We start from the raw sequence: 16,644 nt of genomic DNA, 5'->3' as shown, positions 1-16,644 counted from the left end.
TACATCATCAACACTCTGATCCACATCTGGCATCAATTGAAATGAATGGCTCTCATCTCAGGAAGGCTTTATGTTTTGACAAGCTTCAGGGCTTGATAATTACTCCTGATCTTAAATGGAACACGTACATCAAATCTGTTGCCAGGGCCGCTGGAAAAATGGTGGGATCTTTCTATTGATCCAGTAGATATCTCACTGCTGATGCAATTCTCTATCTATATAAGAGCCAGGTACGTCCAAGGATGGAATACTGTTGCCACATCTGGGTAGGAGCTGCTTGAAACAAATTGTCCTGCCTTGATAGAGTTCAAAATAGACTTCGTAGCCTCGTAGATGTCCTTTTCTCTTCGCTGCAACCTCTTTCTCACAGAAGAGATGTTGTGACCTTGTCTCTGATGTATCGCTATTTTCGTGGAAAGTGTTCGACTGAGCTTCAGTCTATGGTCCCCCATCGCCAAACTTTCACAAGAAACACTTGTCTAGCTGAAAACACTATCAATAATTCCCCCCACTCTTTATCTGTGCCTAAACCTAAACGTAGATTCCATGAACAAAGCTTCTTTCTTAGAACTGCACGCCTGTGGAACTGTCTTCCGTTTTCCTGCTTTCCGACTGAGTACAATATGGTTGTGTTCAAGTCTAACATAAATAAGTTCTTGATGAGCTGTTCCATATAAGTTAAGAAATTTACCGAATTTTCATTACTAATGATTACTATATTTTCCAATTTCTACTGTACACTTTTTAACCCTTATCCTTGAGTGGCCTCTTGACCTTGATAATGTAATGCCTGTGTAAAAAAAAAAAAAAAAAAAAAAATATCAGTTAATATATCAGTGTGTTTGTAATGAAATAATCAACCCAAATCAAAGTTATTATTTTTGTACAGGTGATAATGTGGGTTAGATTTTTTATAATTGTAACCCAAATTATCGCCCCCTCCCCTTGATATATTATCCAAGAATTATCAAAAATGATAAAATGTGAATTAATCGATTGGTGTAATGAAATAATCAACCCAGACAATATATATCAAAGTTATTATTTTCGTAAGGGGAAAAGCGATAATTTTTCTTACAATAATAGCACCGATAGTAAGGAAGGAAGGAAGGAAACGTAGTAATGTTGAAATTTATAATGAAGCAAGGGTTGTGAACTCATTAACAAACACAATGTATTTATGTATTAATTTGGAAATCCTAATGATCCATCTTCTAAAAATGACTTCAATTTTCTTAAATTTATGGTAAGTGGGAAGAGAAATTATTTCATATATGTTGTACAATACCTGTGGAGAGTATGTTAAATTGTTTCATATATGTATATAAATTACCCGTCCGAAGGTAGGTAAACATATTTTAAATATGTGTTGTAAATTACCCATCCAAAAAGGTAAAATTATTATTTATACATTCTGTAAATTACCTGTCCTAGGGAAGGTACAATTAGTTCATACATGTGTAATAGCCGTACTGGCGTAGGTAAAATATTCTTTTGCTCGAAATAGCAAATGATACATCGACATTAAAAATTCCTGTCTCCAAAGAATAACAATTATATTCAAAATCAACTTCAATTTTCTCATTGTTTATACAGTCTCGAGCAACGCCGGGGTAGCCCCGCTAGTATACAAATAAAATGTAGATAACTTATCTAATCATTGATTCCAATTCTTACTTTGGCAGGAAGCAGCCTGGTTCTGTGCTGATGAAGCTGTGCAGATTTTAGGTGGATTGGGATACATGAAGGTAAGTTTACTTTTTCCCTTAATAGATATGAGAGACATTCCAAAAATAATGCCTCCAATTTTTTATTCCGCTTGAGTAGCAATCCATATAAAAAAAAAATTGAAATTGCTTAAAATACCTAAATAATGACATGTAAAAGAGCTTGATGATCTAAGAAAGAATCTCTTAAATTTTTAAAAATCTGACTAAAAACATGGAAGTTGTGACTATTTTTGTACCTTGCAGATTTGATATTTTCCCTCCTTAAGACCATCTGCATTTTATCACACTTTTTACACTACTTTTTCAGTAAAAATTTTATATTTTGGTTAAAACACAAGATTAAGTAATGAAATTCGGCATATAAGTGTACTTTTGTTGAATGAATCCGAATATGGCACTGAAAATCTCCAGAAATTAGTGGTTTCCAAGTAATCTGCAGTAAATCAAGGTTCGCACAGACTTGAAAAGTCCTTGAAATTTAACTTTTGTCTTGAAAAGCCTTATTTCTATTATCTTGAAAAATCTTTGAAAATATGGAAAATGTCTTGAAAATATTTTGAAAAGCTTGAAAATTGTATTCTTTATGTCCAGTAAAAATTTCTGTCAAAATATTAAAAAATAAAATTGAAATAAATTAAAATATGTATGCATTCAAAAAAAAGTTAAAGAACATTGAAAAAAAAAGTTAAAGAAAGTTTAATGGAAGGTATTTTATGCACAAGAAACTTAAATATAATACTAGAACTATTAGAAATGAATATAGTGCATGATTTTTGGTATTGTTAATGCTAAATCACTCCTACCTACCTCCTCAAAATATGTGGCTCACCCTTTTTTAGGCAATTACATATACACACACTGAAAAACTTAGCAGAAAAAAAATAAAACAAAAATATAAATCTATAATATAAAGCTGAATGTGCGTGTGTGTGTGTGGTCACGAATAGGCTCCTATATGGTTGACTATTTTAAAAAACTGATTACATATAATGATAGAAGATGTATCGAGACACAGGAATGGGTATGTTTGATCTGGCAGAACGGTGGTTCATTAAAATTGTGGGGTCTGCATTCGCGCCTGGTCCACAAAGTATCAAAATAAAAAATTTAAAAATTAAAACAAAAAACGTTTAAAAGTGTTTTTGATATAGATGTACATAAGAATACTTTGATAAGTATGTTTTAACTTAAATAGGGATGGTATAATAAAATTGTGGGATCTGTGTTCGCGCCTGGCCTCCATAGAATGGAAATAGGCACAAACTTTAATAAAAAATTTTCATATCTATCTGCGTAAGTATACTTTGATATGTTTCAGTTTGAAGAACTATGGTATAATAAAATTATGGGGTGTTCATTCGCACCTGACCTCCATAGAATGGAAATATGTCACAAAGTTTAACAAGGTTTTTTAATATAGATCCACAGAATATTGTGATAAGTGTTTCAGTGTGAACAGGCGTGGTATAATAAATTATGGGGTTTATCTATTTTATTTTTACTTTCATCATATTTTGCTTTGGTTTTGATACCCCCAAATTCGAAGCTATCTCTTTACAACCCTTCCTTTTCATAACCTATCATACTTTCATAAATCAGAGTCCATTTTCTGTAGGCATTTTTTGAATCCAGTCAATGACTGGTACTTTGGCTAGTTTTATATAAAAATTTAATGTAAAATAAACTTAGATTTTAGGGTTATAACATTTTTATGGGAAATGATCCTGTAAATTTTTTCTTTCTTTTTTTTCATAGACAATTGTGTGTGATTTTAAGAGGGTCTTTGTAAAAAGAGGAGGCTTACCACTCGGACTTTGGTGTAGTGGTAGGGTTGGGAGCAATTACATCTGAACACTCTGAAAACTTGGCAGAAAGAAAAAAACAAAAATAATTATTTTAGTGAGGGATTAGTTTCACATATAAATTTAATGTAAAATAATCCACCATTTTCCAAGCCGTTGCGCCAAATAGGGGACGTAATTCGAAATAAAAAGTGGAGTTATTGCCCTTTGCTTTGAGTTACGACCCTTGACAACTTGAGAGTTCTAGAGAGTAAGGAGAGACTAGCAAGATAAGCCACATGCCAGACACTCGATATCGTCATGTAAATAATTGGCGCTTATACAGTTTAGTCAAGACATTAAAAAAAATGAAAATATAAAAAACAACTTATATTGTACGTACTCGTTACAGTCTGAAGTTCTCTGAAAAAAAATTTCACTAAATTTGATCGAGTAGTTTTTATTTTATAGCGAAAAAACAATTTGTTATGATACCGAGCAAAAAGTTCGATTTTTAGGAAGAAAAGCTAGTAAAGATGGGGAGGGAGTGTCGGTGCTTTAACTGGAGTTATCTCCCTTTGGCGTGTTCAACAAATTTCGTAATGGCTGACTTCAACCGAGGCCACCGAGAGTAAGTACAGGCCAATGAACATGACAGCGTAACGTCATGTAGGTGCACAGTGCCTAAAGTTTCTTGTGTTCAACCATGTGACCACGCTAATCACCATAAAAAAATATTTTTCGTTGCCCCTTACACACTAATAGCCATAAAAATATTTTCCCTTGCCCCTTGTGGTAATTTAAACATATTTTTTTTTAAAGAGAAAAACAATTCTTCATTTGTATAATATAATTATCCAATTGCACATTGATTTGGATAATTTTAATCTAACAAATTATAACAGTAAGTGAACCTGTTTTTGAAAGTTTCTCACATGTCTATCGAAGAAAACCGAATATTTCATTTTATTATTTTTTTAAACTGCAAAATAAACAATTTTTTTTTATGAGAATATTTTTTAGTCTGTTCTTTTAATTATAAATAAAACTTTTCATTGAGTATTTTCAAATACTTTAAAGTTAGAAGCACTTTTCACGACAGGTTTTTTAAATTTTTTATTTATTTTTTTTTTATTTAATCAAAACAATATTGATGAATTCAATAGTTTAGCACCGGGCGTAATTTATTTCTTTGGAATATATTTAAAACTTAAAGTTTGTTTGTTTCATAACATTTCCACTGTAAATAATTTACATGACTGAAATGAAATAGGAAATTCAATGTTTATCAAGACATAACAAACACAAATTCATCTTAAAAATTCATTAACTAATCAGTTTTAATTAAAGTTTTGATATGAACTAAAAATAAAGAGTACATTAAATTTTAGTTAACATATTTTCTTGTGTTTTATCTTATAAATAAATGGGTACTTCACGGGGAACGTGGACCCTGTGTAAACGGTGTTGTTATTCAATGATTGCTCCCTGAAAGCGTTTTCTTTCACTTTTTTCATATATATCTCAGACTTTTTTTTTTTTAATCGTGCATGTATTTATTTTTTGATTTTTTTTTCCCGTTATTTGGTAGGTAAATTTGATTCATACTTTTATTTCGTGCTTGTTTTTATTTTATTTTAATTTTTTTTATTATTTTCTCCACTAAAGATTTAGGTACTTCATGGGGAACGTGGACCCTGCATAAACTGGTTTTGATTTAATGGCTGCTCTCTGAAATTTTCTTTTACTTTCTTTGTATATATCTCATACACTTTTTTTTTTAATCAAGCGTGTATTTACTATTTTTTAAATTTTTTATTTCTTTAATTAAATTTGATTCATACTTTTATTTCGTGCTTGTTTTTTTTTATTTTCAAAACGTTTTTGAAGGTACTATTTGAGGCCTAAAAAAAAGCCAAAAGAATTATGAGAATGTGTATGAAAAAATAAATGTAACAAAAAATATTTAGTGGGGAAAATACAATAAAAACAAATCAAAATAAAATAAAAACAAGCACAAAGTATGAATAAAATAAAAACAAGCACAAAAGTATGAATCAAATTTAATTAAAGAAATTTTAAAAATCCAAAAAATAAATACATGCTCGATTTAAAAAAAAAAAAAAAAAAAAAAAAAAAAGGGGGGGGGGTGTATGAGATATATACGAAGAAAGTGAAAGAAAACCTCAGGGAGCAGCCATTAAATTAAAACCCGTTTACGCAGGGTCCACCTTCTCCATGAAGTGCCAAGATTTTTATTTTTTTATATATATTCAGATAATGTTCCCCCTCCCCTTTTTTGGCCTCAAATAGTACCCGCAAAAAAGTTTTTGTGATTAAAGAAAATCTTTTTTCCATGCGCTTACAGGGAGCAATCATTGAATAAAAACACTGTTTACGCAGGGTCCATGTTCCCTGTGAAGTACAAGTAAATGTTGTACACGCCCTGCTGAAAATATTTAGAAAGCCATTCTTAACAGGGGAAGGGCTAACTATTCTACATTTTCACCTAACAATTTAATGAAATAAAAAGATACCATGAAAATTTAATTTGGAAATACTATCTAAAATATAGCACAGTGCGTACACTGCACAAGCACCATTATTATTATAACAATGATAATAAAAAAAAAACTGGTGTAGATGGCATGAACTGGTGCCACATCAACTAGTAAAGGGTCTCGGAGGATGGAAAGACCGAGGTGAAAGAGTACTAACCAGATCTCCACTGGAAGTGTGCAATTCGAATCTAGTACCTTTGGGGTGGGGGGGACATTCTGTCACCTAAACCTCAGGAAGCACCAATGGCTGATGCCAATGAGAAATCAATGGCAAACGGCTGTTGTGATAATGTGCAATATCTGCACAAGTGGTCAAGGGGTGGAGAACATTGGAAATCTGAGGAGACTTGTCATGCGGTCTCCAGCGAATACTGCAGTGACTGATCACTGATGATGGCCTGTGAGACAACTTCTGAGTGAAATAATAATGATAATATCCCCTCCAAAATTTACCACCATCCTGATTTAATATCGGACATGTTTACTATATTTTCTTAGTTTTTAACCAATATTCACATTATAGTATAATTGTCTCTTAGTAGTTATGTGAACTTCATTTCTGTATATATATGTATTATGCACTGATATGAAAATGAAGACTATAGCAGAGTATAGGATTCCTGATGAAAATATGCTAAACATTTTGATGAAAAACATGGGGAAAAAATGGACATAGAAGAACAGAAAACCAAAACTTTAAATGTAATTTCTGTATTAAAAGTAATAGTTATTTAAATATTTCAACATATAATCTTGTGGGGAAAATCCAGGAACAAAAATAAAAATTGTCTCTGTCATGAAGGATTTCTCCTCCACCGGCTGAGGACAGAAAAGGTGAATTGTAGCATCAGAACAAATACTACTACACTGTGATCTTGTCCCGAAAGCCAAGAATTGTTTGTGTTTTATGTTTCTTTGTTTGTTCCCTAAATTCATAATTCAGTTTTATTGTATATTGCTTTAAAATTAAGTAATTTTACATAGATAATATTTATATTTTATATCGAATAAAGTTCAGTTTCATTATTAATCGAATTGGGTGCCTTTCTTTTCTTTTTTAACATGTTTTAAAGCTCTTTTTTAAAATGCCGTCATATAGTATCAACAGTAACAGTTCGACAAATCTTACCTACATTGCTTGCAGACATTTTTCAGTTAACAGGCCTTCTATATTTAAGTGGACGTGCTTCAACATGCTCTCATAAAAACGTATTTTTGCTGTAAAATAAAAACTACTCGATCAAATTAAATTAAAATTTTTTTCGGAGATCTTCAGTCCAAAACAGATATGTACAATATAACCATTTCGATATTTTCATTTTTTAATGTCTTGACTAAACTGTACAAGTACCAAATAATTTAATCTTCATACTGTAAATAAAATAGGTTAAAGTACAAATAAGCCTGTATACATTTTATTATGATATCCAGCGATCTGGCATTTCATTTCTCTGAACACAATAAAGTTGGTGACGAGGATGAGATTTAATATCAGAACTAAAAAAACAAGAAACGCACATGGTAACACTTTTTGCTCTTTTCTGCAATATTTTCCAGAATATTTTTTTTTGTGAAGACCTGAAAAAAAGAAAAAGATGCTTTTTTTCACAGTATTTTTTGTGAACTCGCGAAAAAAAAAAAATTGTGCACAAATGAAAAGAAAAAACAGGATTATTTACCTCATAGATCCAAATTTACTGAATAAAATATTGCAAAATCAGCAAGCAGAATTTTCAAATAATTTTGACGGCATAATTTTGCATACAATGACTGAAAGCACCAAAATCAATTTCTCTTGACACCATAGCAAGCACAATAATGGATATTTTGTTCAATCCGGATTTTAAAAATTTACTGCTTGGAATGAGGAATGGAAGGATACTTTTCAACATGAGTTCACATCCATGGGCTATGCATGAAAATTGCATTGCTACTTCGTAAGCTGGGCACAGCAGAACCTGAATAATATACAAACTTCTGAAAAGACTAGGAAATGCAACATTTGATGAAATGATAGCACAGTTATCAGACATTTTTGGTGAATCAGCATCTTTATTTAATATTCGTTATTTAATATTCATTATTCATTATTCATGTTGTGGTCATATGGATGGGTTTTGTTGTAAAAATAACTGCAACATTTGCAGGATGAATATTGCACAGTCAAGAGGCAAAAACCACAGAAAAATGCCAGGACGTTTCCAGAATATCACATTGAATTCAATTTTTACCACTTTTAATGTAAATTTTTAAGCTTGAAGAAAATATATACAAACCAGTGAACTTTCAGTTGAATACTGCTTCAGATATCACTTTAATTTCATGTCCAACATGGCAGTTGTTGGGAAACCAACTTTTAAGAAGATGATTTATATTGCTTGTGGTGCATTGGGGAAACAAGATACAACTAACTGGTGAGTTAACATGCAATGCTTTTTTTTTTTTTAAGTAAAAGATTTTCAGTTATGTGCTACGTTTCTGAGACATCAACCCCGATTCTTCTTGATTTCGATTTATTTGAAGAACTTTATCTTAATGTTCTGCTATACTCAATTTTCAATTCTTTCAATATTAATGCTGCAGCAGATGCTGAAACACATTTTAAGAACATACTTAAAGCAAAGTTCAGCAATGTTTTTCAAAAGGGACTTGGATGTTGTTCTAAAGTTAAAGTGACTTTAAAACTGAAGGCAGATGCGAAAGCAATCTTCAGACCAGTCTGGTACCATAAGCAGCTTTAGTTACAGTAGAAAAACAATTGCATCATCTACAACAAAGAGTAATCCTACCTACTAATTATTCATCCTGGGTAGCACCTATTATCATTGTGAAGAAGGCTTTTGACAAAGTACGCTTATGTGCAGACTTCAGCACAGGATTAAATGACAGACTGACTGGAGACACCTCAGTATCTACTACCTGTATCGGAAGATCCATTCTTAAAACTCAATGGTGGAACTTGTTTTGCAAAACTGGCCTCACAGATGCATATCTACAACTGGAAATTGGTGAAGATTCCAAAAATCTTCTCACTATTAACACTCACAAGGAATTATTTCAATTTAACCACCTTCCATTCAAGTCAGCTCTAGCGATTTCCCAACAAAACATGGATACAATGCTCACCGGATTGCCGGGAGTTTCTGCCTACATTGATGATATTATCATTATAGGCACATCCCAAGAGGGACTTCTGCATCATCTTACTTCCGTGCTGAATCAAATTCAACAATATGGATTTCAACACCAATACCAAGCAAATACAAATTCTTTCAAACTTCTTCATATTTGGCAAAAATAGTTGAAAATCAGATCCAGACAATATTTAGGCAATAAAAGACACAGCAACTCCAAAGGATACTGCAACACTATGATCCTTTTTGGGTCTTGTAAGTCATTATGGTTCCTTCTTACCTGAACTGCACAAAAAGATACCAAATGGTCAATCACACGCAAAGAATCATTTGAGAAAATCAAAACACTTATTTGTTCTGTTCTATTGATGAAACACTATGATCCATCATTACACATTACTGTTGTGACGGACACTTCAGACTATGAAGTTGGAGTAGTAATATCACATATTCTTCCTGAAAGAAACAAAAAAGCACATGTATTGACACCTACTGAAATAAAGTATAACCAAATTGAGAAAGAAGCCCTAGCAATTATCTATGCTGTAAAGAAATTTCAGAAAATACTATATGGCCATCATTTTATTCTGATCACAGATCACAAGCCCTTAATAAGTATTTTAGCTCCAGGAAAAGAATTCCAGTTTATATAGCAAACTGCTTATAAAGTTAGAGGAACTTGTATAAAGTTAGAGAAACTTGTAAAAAGTTGTGCCAAATGTTAACTGGTCATGAAATATCCTTGGCCTTGCATGTATGGCCTACCTCGGAAATTTCTTGGTCATCAGTATACATGGACTTTACAGGACCAATTAATAGATAACATTACTTTTTTTTTTACATAGGCATCACCACTTATCAAGGCCCAGAGGCCACTCGAGGATAAGGGTTAAAGAGTGTACAGTAGGAATTGGACAATATAGTAACTGTTAGTAATGGAGATTCAGTCAATTTTTAAACTTATATGGAACAGCTCATCAAAAACTTGTTTACGTTAGACTTGAAGACAACCATATTGTAGTCAGCTGGAAAGCAGAAAAATGGAAGAGAATTCCATAGGCGTGCAGTTCTAAGAAAGAAGCTTTGCTCATGGAATCTACGTTTAGGTTTAGGCACAGATAAAGAGTAGGGGAAATTAGTGATAGTGTTTTCTGCTAGACGGATGTTTCTTGTGAAAGTTTGGCGAGGGGGGACCACAGAATGGAGCTCAGCCGAGCAATTGCCATGAAAATAATGATACATCAGAGACAAACTCGCAACATCGCCTCTGTTAGAAAGAGGTTGCAGGGAAGAGAAAAGGACATCCCCCACAAGTCTACGAAGTCTATTTTGAACTCTATCAAGGCAGGATAAGTCCTTTCTAGTAGCTCCTGCCCAGATGTGGCAACAGTACTCCATCCTTGGACATACCTGGCTCTTATATAGATAGAGAATTGCATCAGCAGTGAGATATCTACTGGATCGATAGAAGGATCTCACCATTTTTCCAGCGGCCTTGGCAACGGATTTAATGTATGTGTTCCATTTAAGATCAGGAGTAATGGTCAAGCTCAGAAGCTTGTCAAAACATGAGGCCTTCCTGAGATGAGAGCCATTCATTTCAATTGATGCCAGATGTGGATCAGAGTGTTGATGATGTAAAGATAAAAGCTTGGTTTTAGATGCATTAAAAGTAACAAGCCACTTCTTTCCCATTGTACCATGTGCTCAAGATCAGAGGAGAGAGAATCAGAGAGAACTTGGTCGTTTACGGTCTCAGATGTGCTACCATAGATGGTAGTGTCATCAACATAGATGTCTACAAATGATGTAAGGATATGATTTGGAAGATCATTAATATAGATCAGGAAAAGAGTTGGATCCAGGATGGATCCCTGAGGGACTCCAGCATTAATACTAAGAGCTTCTGATTTCTGCCCATCAACCACTACTCTTATGAACCTATCAGAAAGAAATGATTTAATAATTGAGAAGATATTTCCAGCTATACCGTAGCTGGAGATCTTGCGAAGTAAACCTTTATGCCATACTCTATCAAAGGCCTTTGATATGTCAAGAGCCATTGTTTTAGAAAGGTTGCCTCCGTCGAGAGATTCGCCTAATCCTATGAGATATAACTGTAAGCACACCTGCTGTAGATCTAGCAGAACGGAAACCATATTGTGTGTCACTAAGAAGGTTATTTTTGCTGAGATGGTTGATTACTTCTGTATTTAACACAGATTCCAGCAACTTACTCATGACACACAGGAGACTTATTGGCCTGTACTGTGAGGGAGATGAGCGATCAACTGAACTCTTAAATACAGGGCATACTGATGAGATTTTCCAGGGTGATGAGAAGCTATTCTCCTTAAGACAACGTTTAAACAGTTTTGTAAGTATGGGCGCAAGTTCTAGTTGAAGTCTTTTGAGTACTATAATTGGAATGCCGTCAGGGCCGGTTGCTTTACTGGAATCAAGGCTTTTGATTAGCTTGACAACATCACGTACAGATATACATATATCACATAGCGTGTTTTCTGATACAGGAGGAAATATTGGAGGTTGGCGGCCTTGGGTGCAAAGGTTAGAATTAGCTGCAAAGTTCTTGGCAAAGAGTTCGGCTTGGTCTGAGGATGACGAGATTACATCAGGTCCATTTATGAGAGTTGGGATAGAGCACACACTTCTGTTCAGGATTCTGTTTGCTATTTGCCAAAACTGGTGGGAACCAAGCCGCTGCTCAGCTACTTTGGACTTGACAGACTGAGCATACAACTCTCTTGCGTTCTTTATTACTTTCTTACAATGGTTGCTGAAAGCGCCTTTAGTTTCCATACATCTATTATGGTTGGAAGCAGTGGAAAAAGTGATTTCTGTGTGCAATAGCAGCAGCAAATTCTGGAGAGAACCATGACTGGCTGTTAGGTTTTTGCTGGAATTTTTTCGAGGGTATGAAACGGTCTATACCTACAATTAACCATTCCGTCAGGTTTGATACAATAGACACATCCTTTTTAAACATGGAATGCAGAAGTAGATCTGATATAAATGTACGGAAGCTATCCCAGTCAGCCATAGAGTATCAATATACTGTAAAATAGAGAGGTACATCTGTCTGGGAACTTATTACATTTCATTTTTATCTTAACTGATACAACTGAGTGGTTGAAAGATCCAAGTGGAGACAGAACAGAAGCTGAACACAGTTCAGGGCAAGTTGTGAGAAAGAGGTCTAGGAGACTTGCATATTGGCCGTCAGTATCGGGAACATGGCTGGGTTCGTGAACAATCTAAGTGAGGTCATAAGCAATGGAGAAATCGTGACAGAACCTCCCCTCATCATCGGTCTTGTTCGAGTGAGTTAACAATTCCACATTGTGAACATTGAAGTCTCCACAGACATAAATATTAGCTGAAGGATAAGCAGATAGGGCATGGTCAATTTCCTCAGATATGCTTTTAAAGACAGTAACTTCGCTGTTGTGGGGGCGATAGAGAGAAAATATAAATGCAGTTGTTTGAGCAAGTTCAACCCGGAAGCACATATAGGGTAAGTTAGGATCTTCTCTGGAGATATCCCTACCACATGGAAAGCCATTTCTTATATAGGCACATATTCCATGCCCATCAAATTTGGAAGTTAAATTAGAGTATCCTTTAATTACAAACTCATCTAGGGAAATGGTCTGTCCAGTGCCAGTTTCACTTTGAAATAATATGTCTGGTTTGGTCTCCTGTAATTAGGTTTCAGCCTCTGGAAGGTTAGAATATTAATATTGGCTTATGCTTGCAGTAAGTGGCCAGAAGTTTTCCAGATGAACCATACTACCTCAAATGTAGCTGTCAAGAAACTACAAGAAATTTTCAGCAGGTTGAGTGTTTCTAAAATCTTAGTTTCTGATAATGGTATTGCATTTACCTCAGCAGAATTTTTTGATTTCTGTAAACAAAACAATATTCAGCATCTCAGATCTCCACCTTTCCACCCACAATCAAACGGCCAAGTCAAATGCTTTATCGACACTTTAAAAGAACACTCTTGAAGTTAAAAGGGGAAGGAACTATTCGAGAGATCATAGAAATATTTCTAAGCAGCTACAGAACTACCCAAAATCCAAATTGTCCAAATGGAAAGTTTCCTGCTGAAACTCTGATGAACAGAAAAATATGTTTACCAATGGATGATATTTGTCCATCATCAAATACTCTTCCCAAGAGAAACAGGACAATGGAAAACCAGTTTAACTGCCTTCGTGGAGTAAGGTTACTTAATTTCCTATTAGAACAGCCTGTATTAGCAAAAAACTACTGCAATGGTAAAGAAAAATGTGACACAAGGTCATATAGTACATCGTTCTGGTAATGTAATCTATGATGTGAGTGTACAATCATTTATTTGGGGTCAGGCATGCAAATCAACTTTTTTACATATCTACTGAAGAAACCATCAAATGACGTAATTATTCCATTAAATATTTTACTGGACACATTTGAATGACCTCAGTGTTCAAGCAACATGCTTGAAACTAAGCAACTCTGAGAAGAAAGGTCCAACCCGAAGGATGCAACAAAGGTGCAGACCAATTTCAACTCTACAAATAGACTCACATCAAACTTCTAACAAGCATCATATTTAAAAGAGGATATTTTATAGCAATAAAAAGAGGACATAACTCTAAATAAAGAAAGTTAAGAGTAATCACCCTTTGGTCTGAATATTCAGTATCGTCATGCAAATAAATGTTTTTACCATGAATAAAATGGGTTAAGTACAAATAAGCATGTATACTTGTTATGATATCCAGCAATCCTGACGTTACATTTCTTCAAACACAACTGGCAGTTAATTTATTTTTCTATGAGAGACAAATCCTGTGCATTTTTTCTGTAAACGTGTTTTTAATAGTTTGTACAAAGGAGGGGGTGCCACTCAGACTTAGGGTTAGTGGTAGTTATAGAACGGTTTTTATTTTAAAGTGGATTCCATTCAGACTTAGGGTTAGGATTAAAGGAGATTTTTTCTGAGTAGGACTTATCACTCAGATTTAATCGTATGACAGATTCAAGGGAGACAATTTTAGAAGGTGGGTTTATCACTCAGGCCCAGATTTAGATTTAGTGGTATCATCATTTTATATATATATATATATATATATATATATATATATATGGAGTTGAATGTAATAGTCAAAGAAGCAAACACCCATGTGTGTGTGCCTTGTGTGACTGTATAACTTATCTTCAGGTGGGATCTGAAAGAGAGATAAAAGATGGCGGCTGTGGTTTTATAAAAATGTGGTCTCATGGTATCGCACAATATCTCACCGCATACATATGCAAATGAAATGCAGCCAGTTTTTTTTTTTTTTTTAATAAAAAGCCTGTTGGCAGAGGTGGGAGAGGCAGACGCCTGCTGGAAGTTGAGATATTAAATTGTGAGGAGGAAATACAGTGACGAATTCTATCTGTGAACCCCCCCACCCCCCAAAATACCAGCCCATTTAACTGCAAGCTATTTAGGCATTATGGGGGACAAGTTCGGCCTAAAATTAATACCAGAATTCGATGGCTTGACCTCGGTACTTGACTAGGTGGAAAAGTTGGAACTGCATTACCTGTTGTCTAGCGTGAAGAGCATTGAACACGTGGTTCGTCTACGTCTGTTCGGCAAGGCTTTAGTGGTGTATCAACAGCTTAGTCCTAAGGAAAACCAGGATTATGAGAGGATTAAGGCAGTACTATACAAGACTTTTGCTATCGACCCTGTCACTGCTTGGGAGCAATTTGTGGCAAGAACTTTACGTCAAGGTGAAACTGTCGACGTGTATCTGGCTGAGCTAATGAAATTGAACGTGTTGCCCGGTGGGCTGCCTGAGTGGGCCGTGGCATGCAAATTTCTGGCAGGGCTCCCAACAGGAGCAAAGCAACTCCTGCGAGATAGTTCAAGCATGGCTTTGTTGTCCCTTAATGACCTGGTAGACAGGGCCAGGACTGTGATGAAGAATACCTATGAGATGAGAGAACTGCACAGTCCTCACAGAGTGATGATAGACCATTTCAGGGGCCCGGTCCGTGTGGTGAAGTTGTATGTTATAGGTGCAATAGCCAGGGCCATGTTGCAAGGAACTGCTCGCGGTGACTGACAGCTGTTCGCTGCTACCGGTGTAATGAGACTGGTCATATGGATCGGGATTGTGCAGGGAAATGGGGTCGGGGACAAGGTGCCAACGTCGACCTATTCCCCAAGCAGAAATTGGACGAGGCGCTTCAGATCATTATGGTCTATATCAACGAGACATTGTGCTCAGCACACCTCGATTCTGGGTGCTCCCACACCATAGTGTGCGTGGACCTCTGCGGCACTTGGAAGGAGACATGTTGCAAGGGTGGGGTCTGTGAACATTTGCACAAGAACTGGAAACTTGGCTAATGTCAAGGCACTGGTAGTGCTCCTCCAGTGTCATCCGTGAATTGGAATCCATATTTTGTGAAAGGGGGCCACCTGAAGAGATTCTCACTGACAACGGCACGGCCTTCTGCAGTGGGGAGTTCAGGAATTACAGAGACGAGTGAGGGATCTGGCTCCAACACCGATATGCATATGTGCCGAGTGGCAACGGGATACCAAAGCGGTGCCATCAAAGCAGATTGTGGCGGATTGCATGATCACAGAGGCAATCTGTAGATATAACGCAACATCAAAGGATGCCATAAATGCTGCAAGCGCACCTGCCAATGCAATCTATTGCTATCGAGTGTGCATCAAGGACATTGATGCCTGTTTGCCTGATCGGCAGGGAACACAAGAGCCATACAAGTTAGGGGACACTATCTACCTCCCAATAACCAATGCACCATCAGCTTTCAAAGAGGAAGAATCACTGGCATCATCAGTGAGCAGGCCATGTTAATCAATGGTACCCCACGCTGTGTGAGGGATGTCCGGCCTGCCCTAAATACAAACCAATTAGCGAGTAGCAGTAATGGTAAATCATCCAGCAATGACCTGTGGATCTGACCTATTCCCGACAGCCATAATGGTACGACTGTGAACCCCAATGCTGATGCCTATAGTTCCAACACCCCGTCTTAGAGCTCCAATGAAGATAAAGAAGTTCAGCCTGCTGGTATGACTGCAAACCCTAACGCTGATGCTGATAGTTCTGACGTCCCTTTCTGAGCGCTCTAACGAAGATGAAGTTCAGCCAATTCCCCTTCGTAGGAGCGCCCACAACAAACAACCACATTCACAATGCCACATGTGTGATCTTGAGACCAGGAGGAGTGGGGAGTTGAATGTAACAGTCAACGAAGCAAATGCCTACGTGTGTGTGCCTTATGTGACTATATGACTTACCTTTAGGTGGGATCTGAAAGAGAGATTAAAAGTGGCGGGTGTGGTTTTATAAAGTGTGGTCTCATGGAAACGCACAAGATCCCACACACACATATG

General features: G+C 35.8%; 1 protein-coding gene across 3 annotated transcripts in view; it reads left to right on the top strand.

Moving 5' to 3' along the window:
• LOC145246786 (very long-chain specific acyl-CoA dehydrogenase, mitochondrial-like) overlaps positions 1 to 16,644 on the top strand; it is a 296,798-nt gene that overhangs the window by 112,872 nt on the left and 167,282 nt on the right. For all 3 annotated transcript variants that reach the window (XR_013863168.1, XM_080108581.1, XM_080108582.1), the window contains exon 10: positions 1,686 to 1,748. Coding sequence is in view for 2 of the 3 variants with exons in the window: in XM_080108581.1 (XP_079964707.1) it covers positions 1,686 to 1,748 (63 nt within the window). In the remaining variant the exon portion in view is untranslated. The remainder of the gene's footprint in view (positions 1 to 1,685; positions 1,749 to 16,644) is intronic.

This window comes from Euprymna scolopes, chromosome 24, assembly GCF_053919585.1.
Source record: "Euprymna scolopes isolate OS-2025 chromosome 24, ASM5391958v1, whole genome shotgun sequence".
NCBI lineage: Eukaryota > Metazoa > Mollusca > Cephalopoda > Sepiida > Sepiolidae > Euprymna > Euprymna scolopes.
The sequence above is the reverse complement of the archived record's forward strand: the minus strand, read 5'-3'. Positions and strand labels throughout refer to the sequence as shown.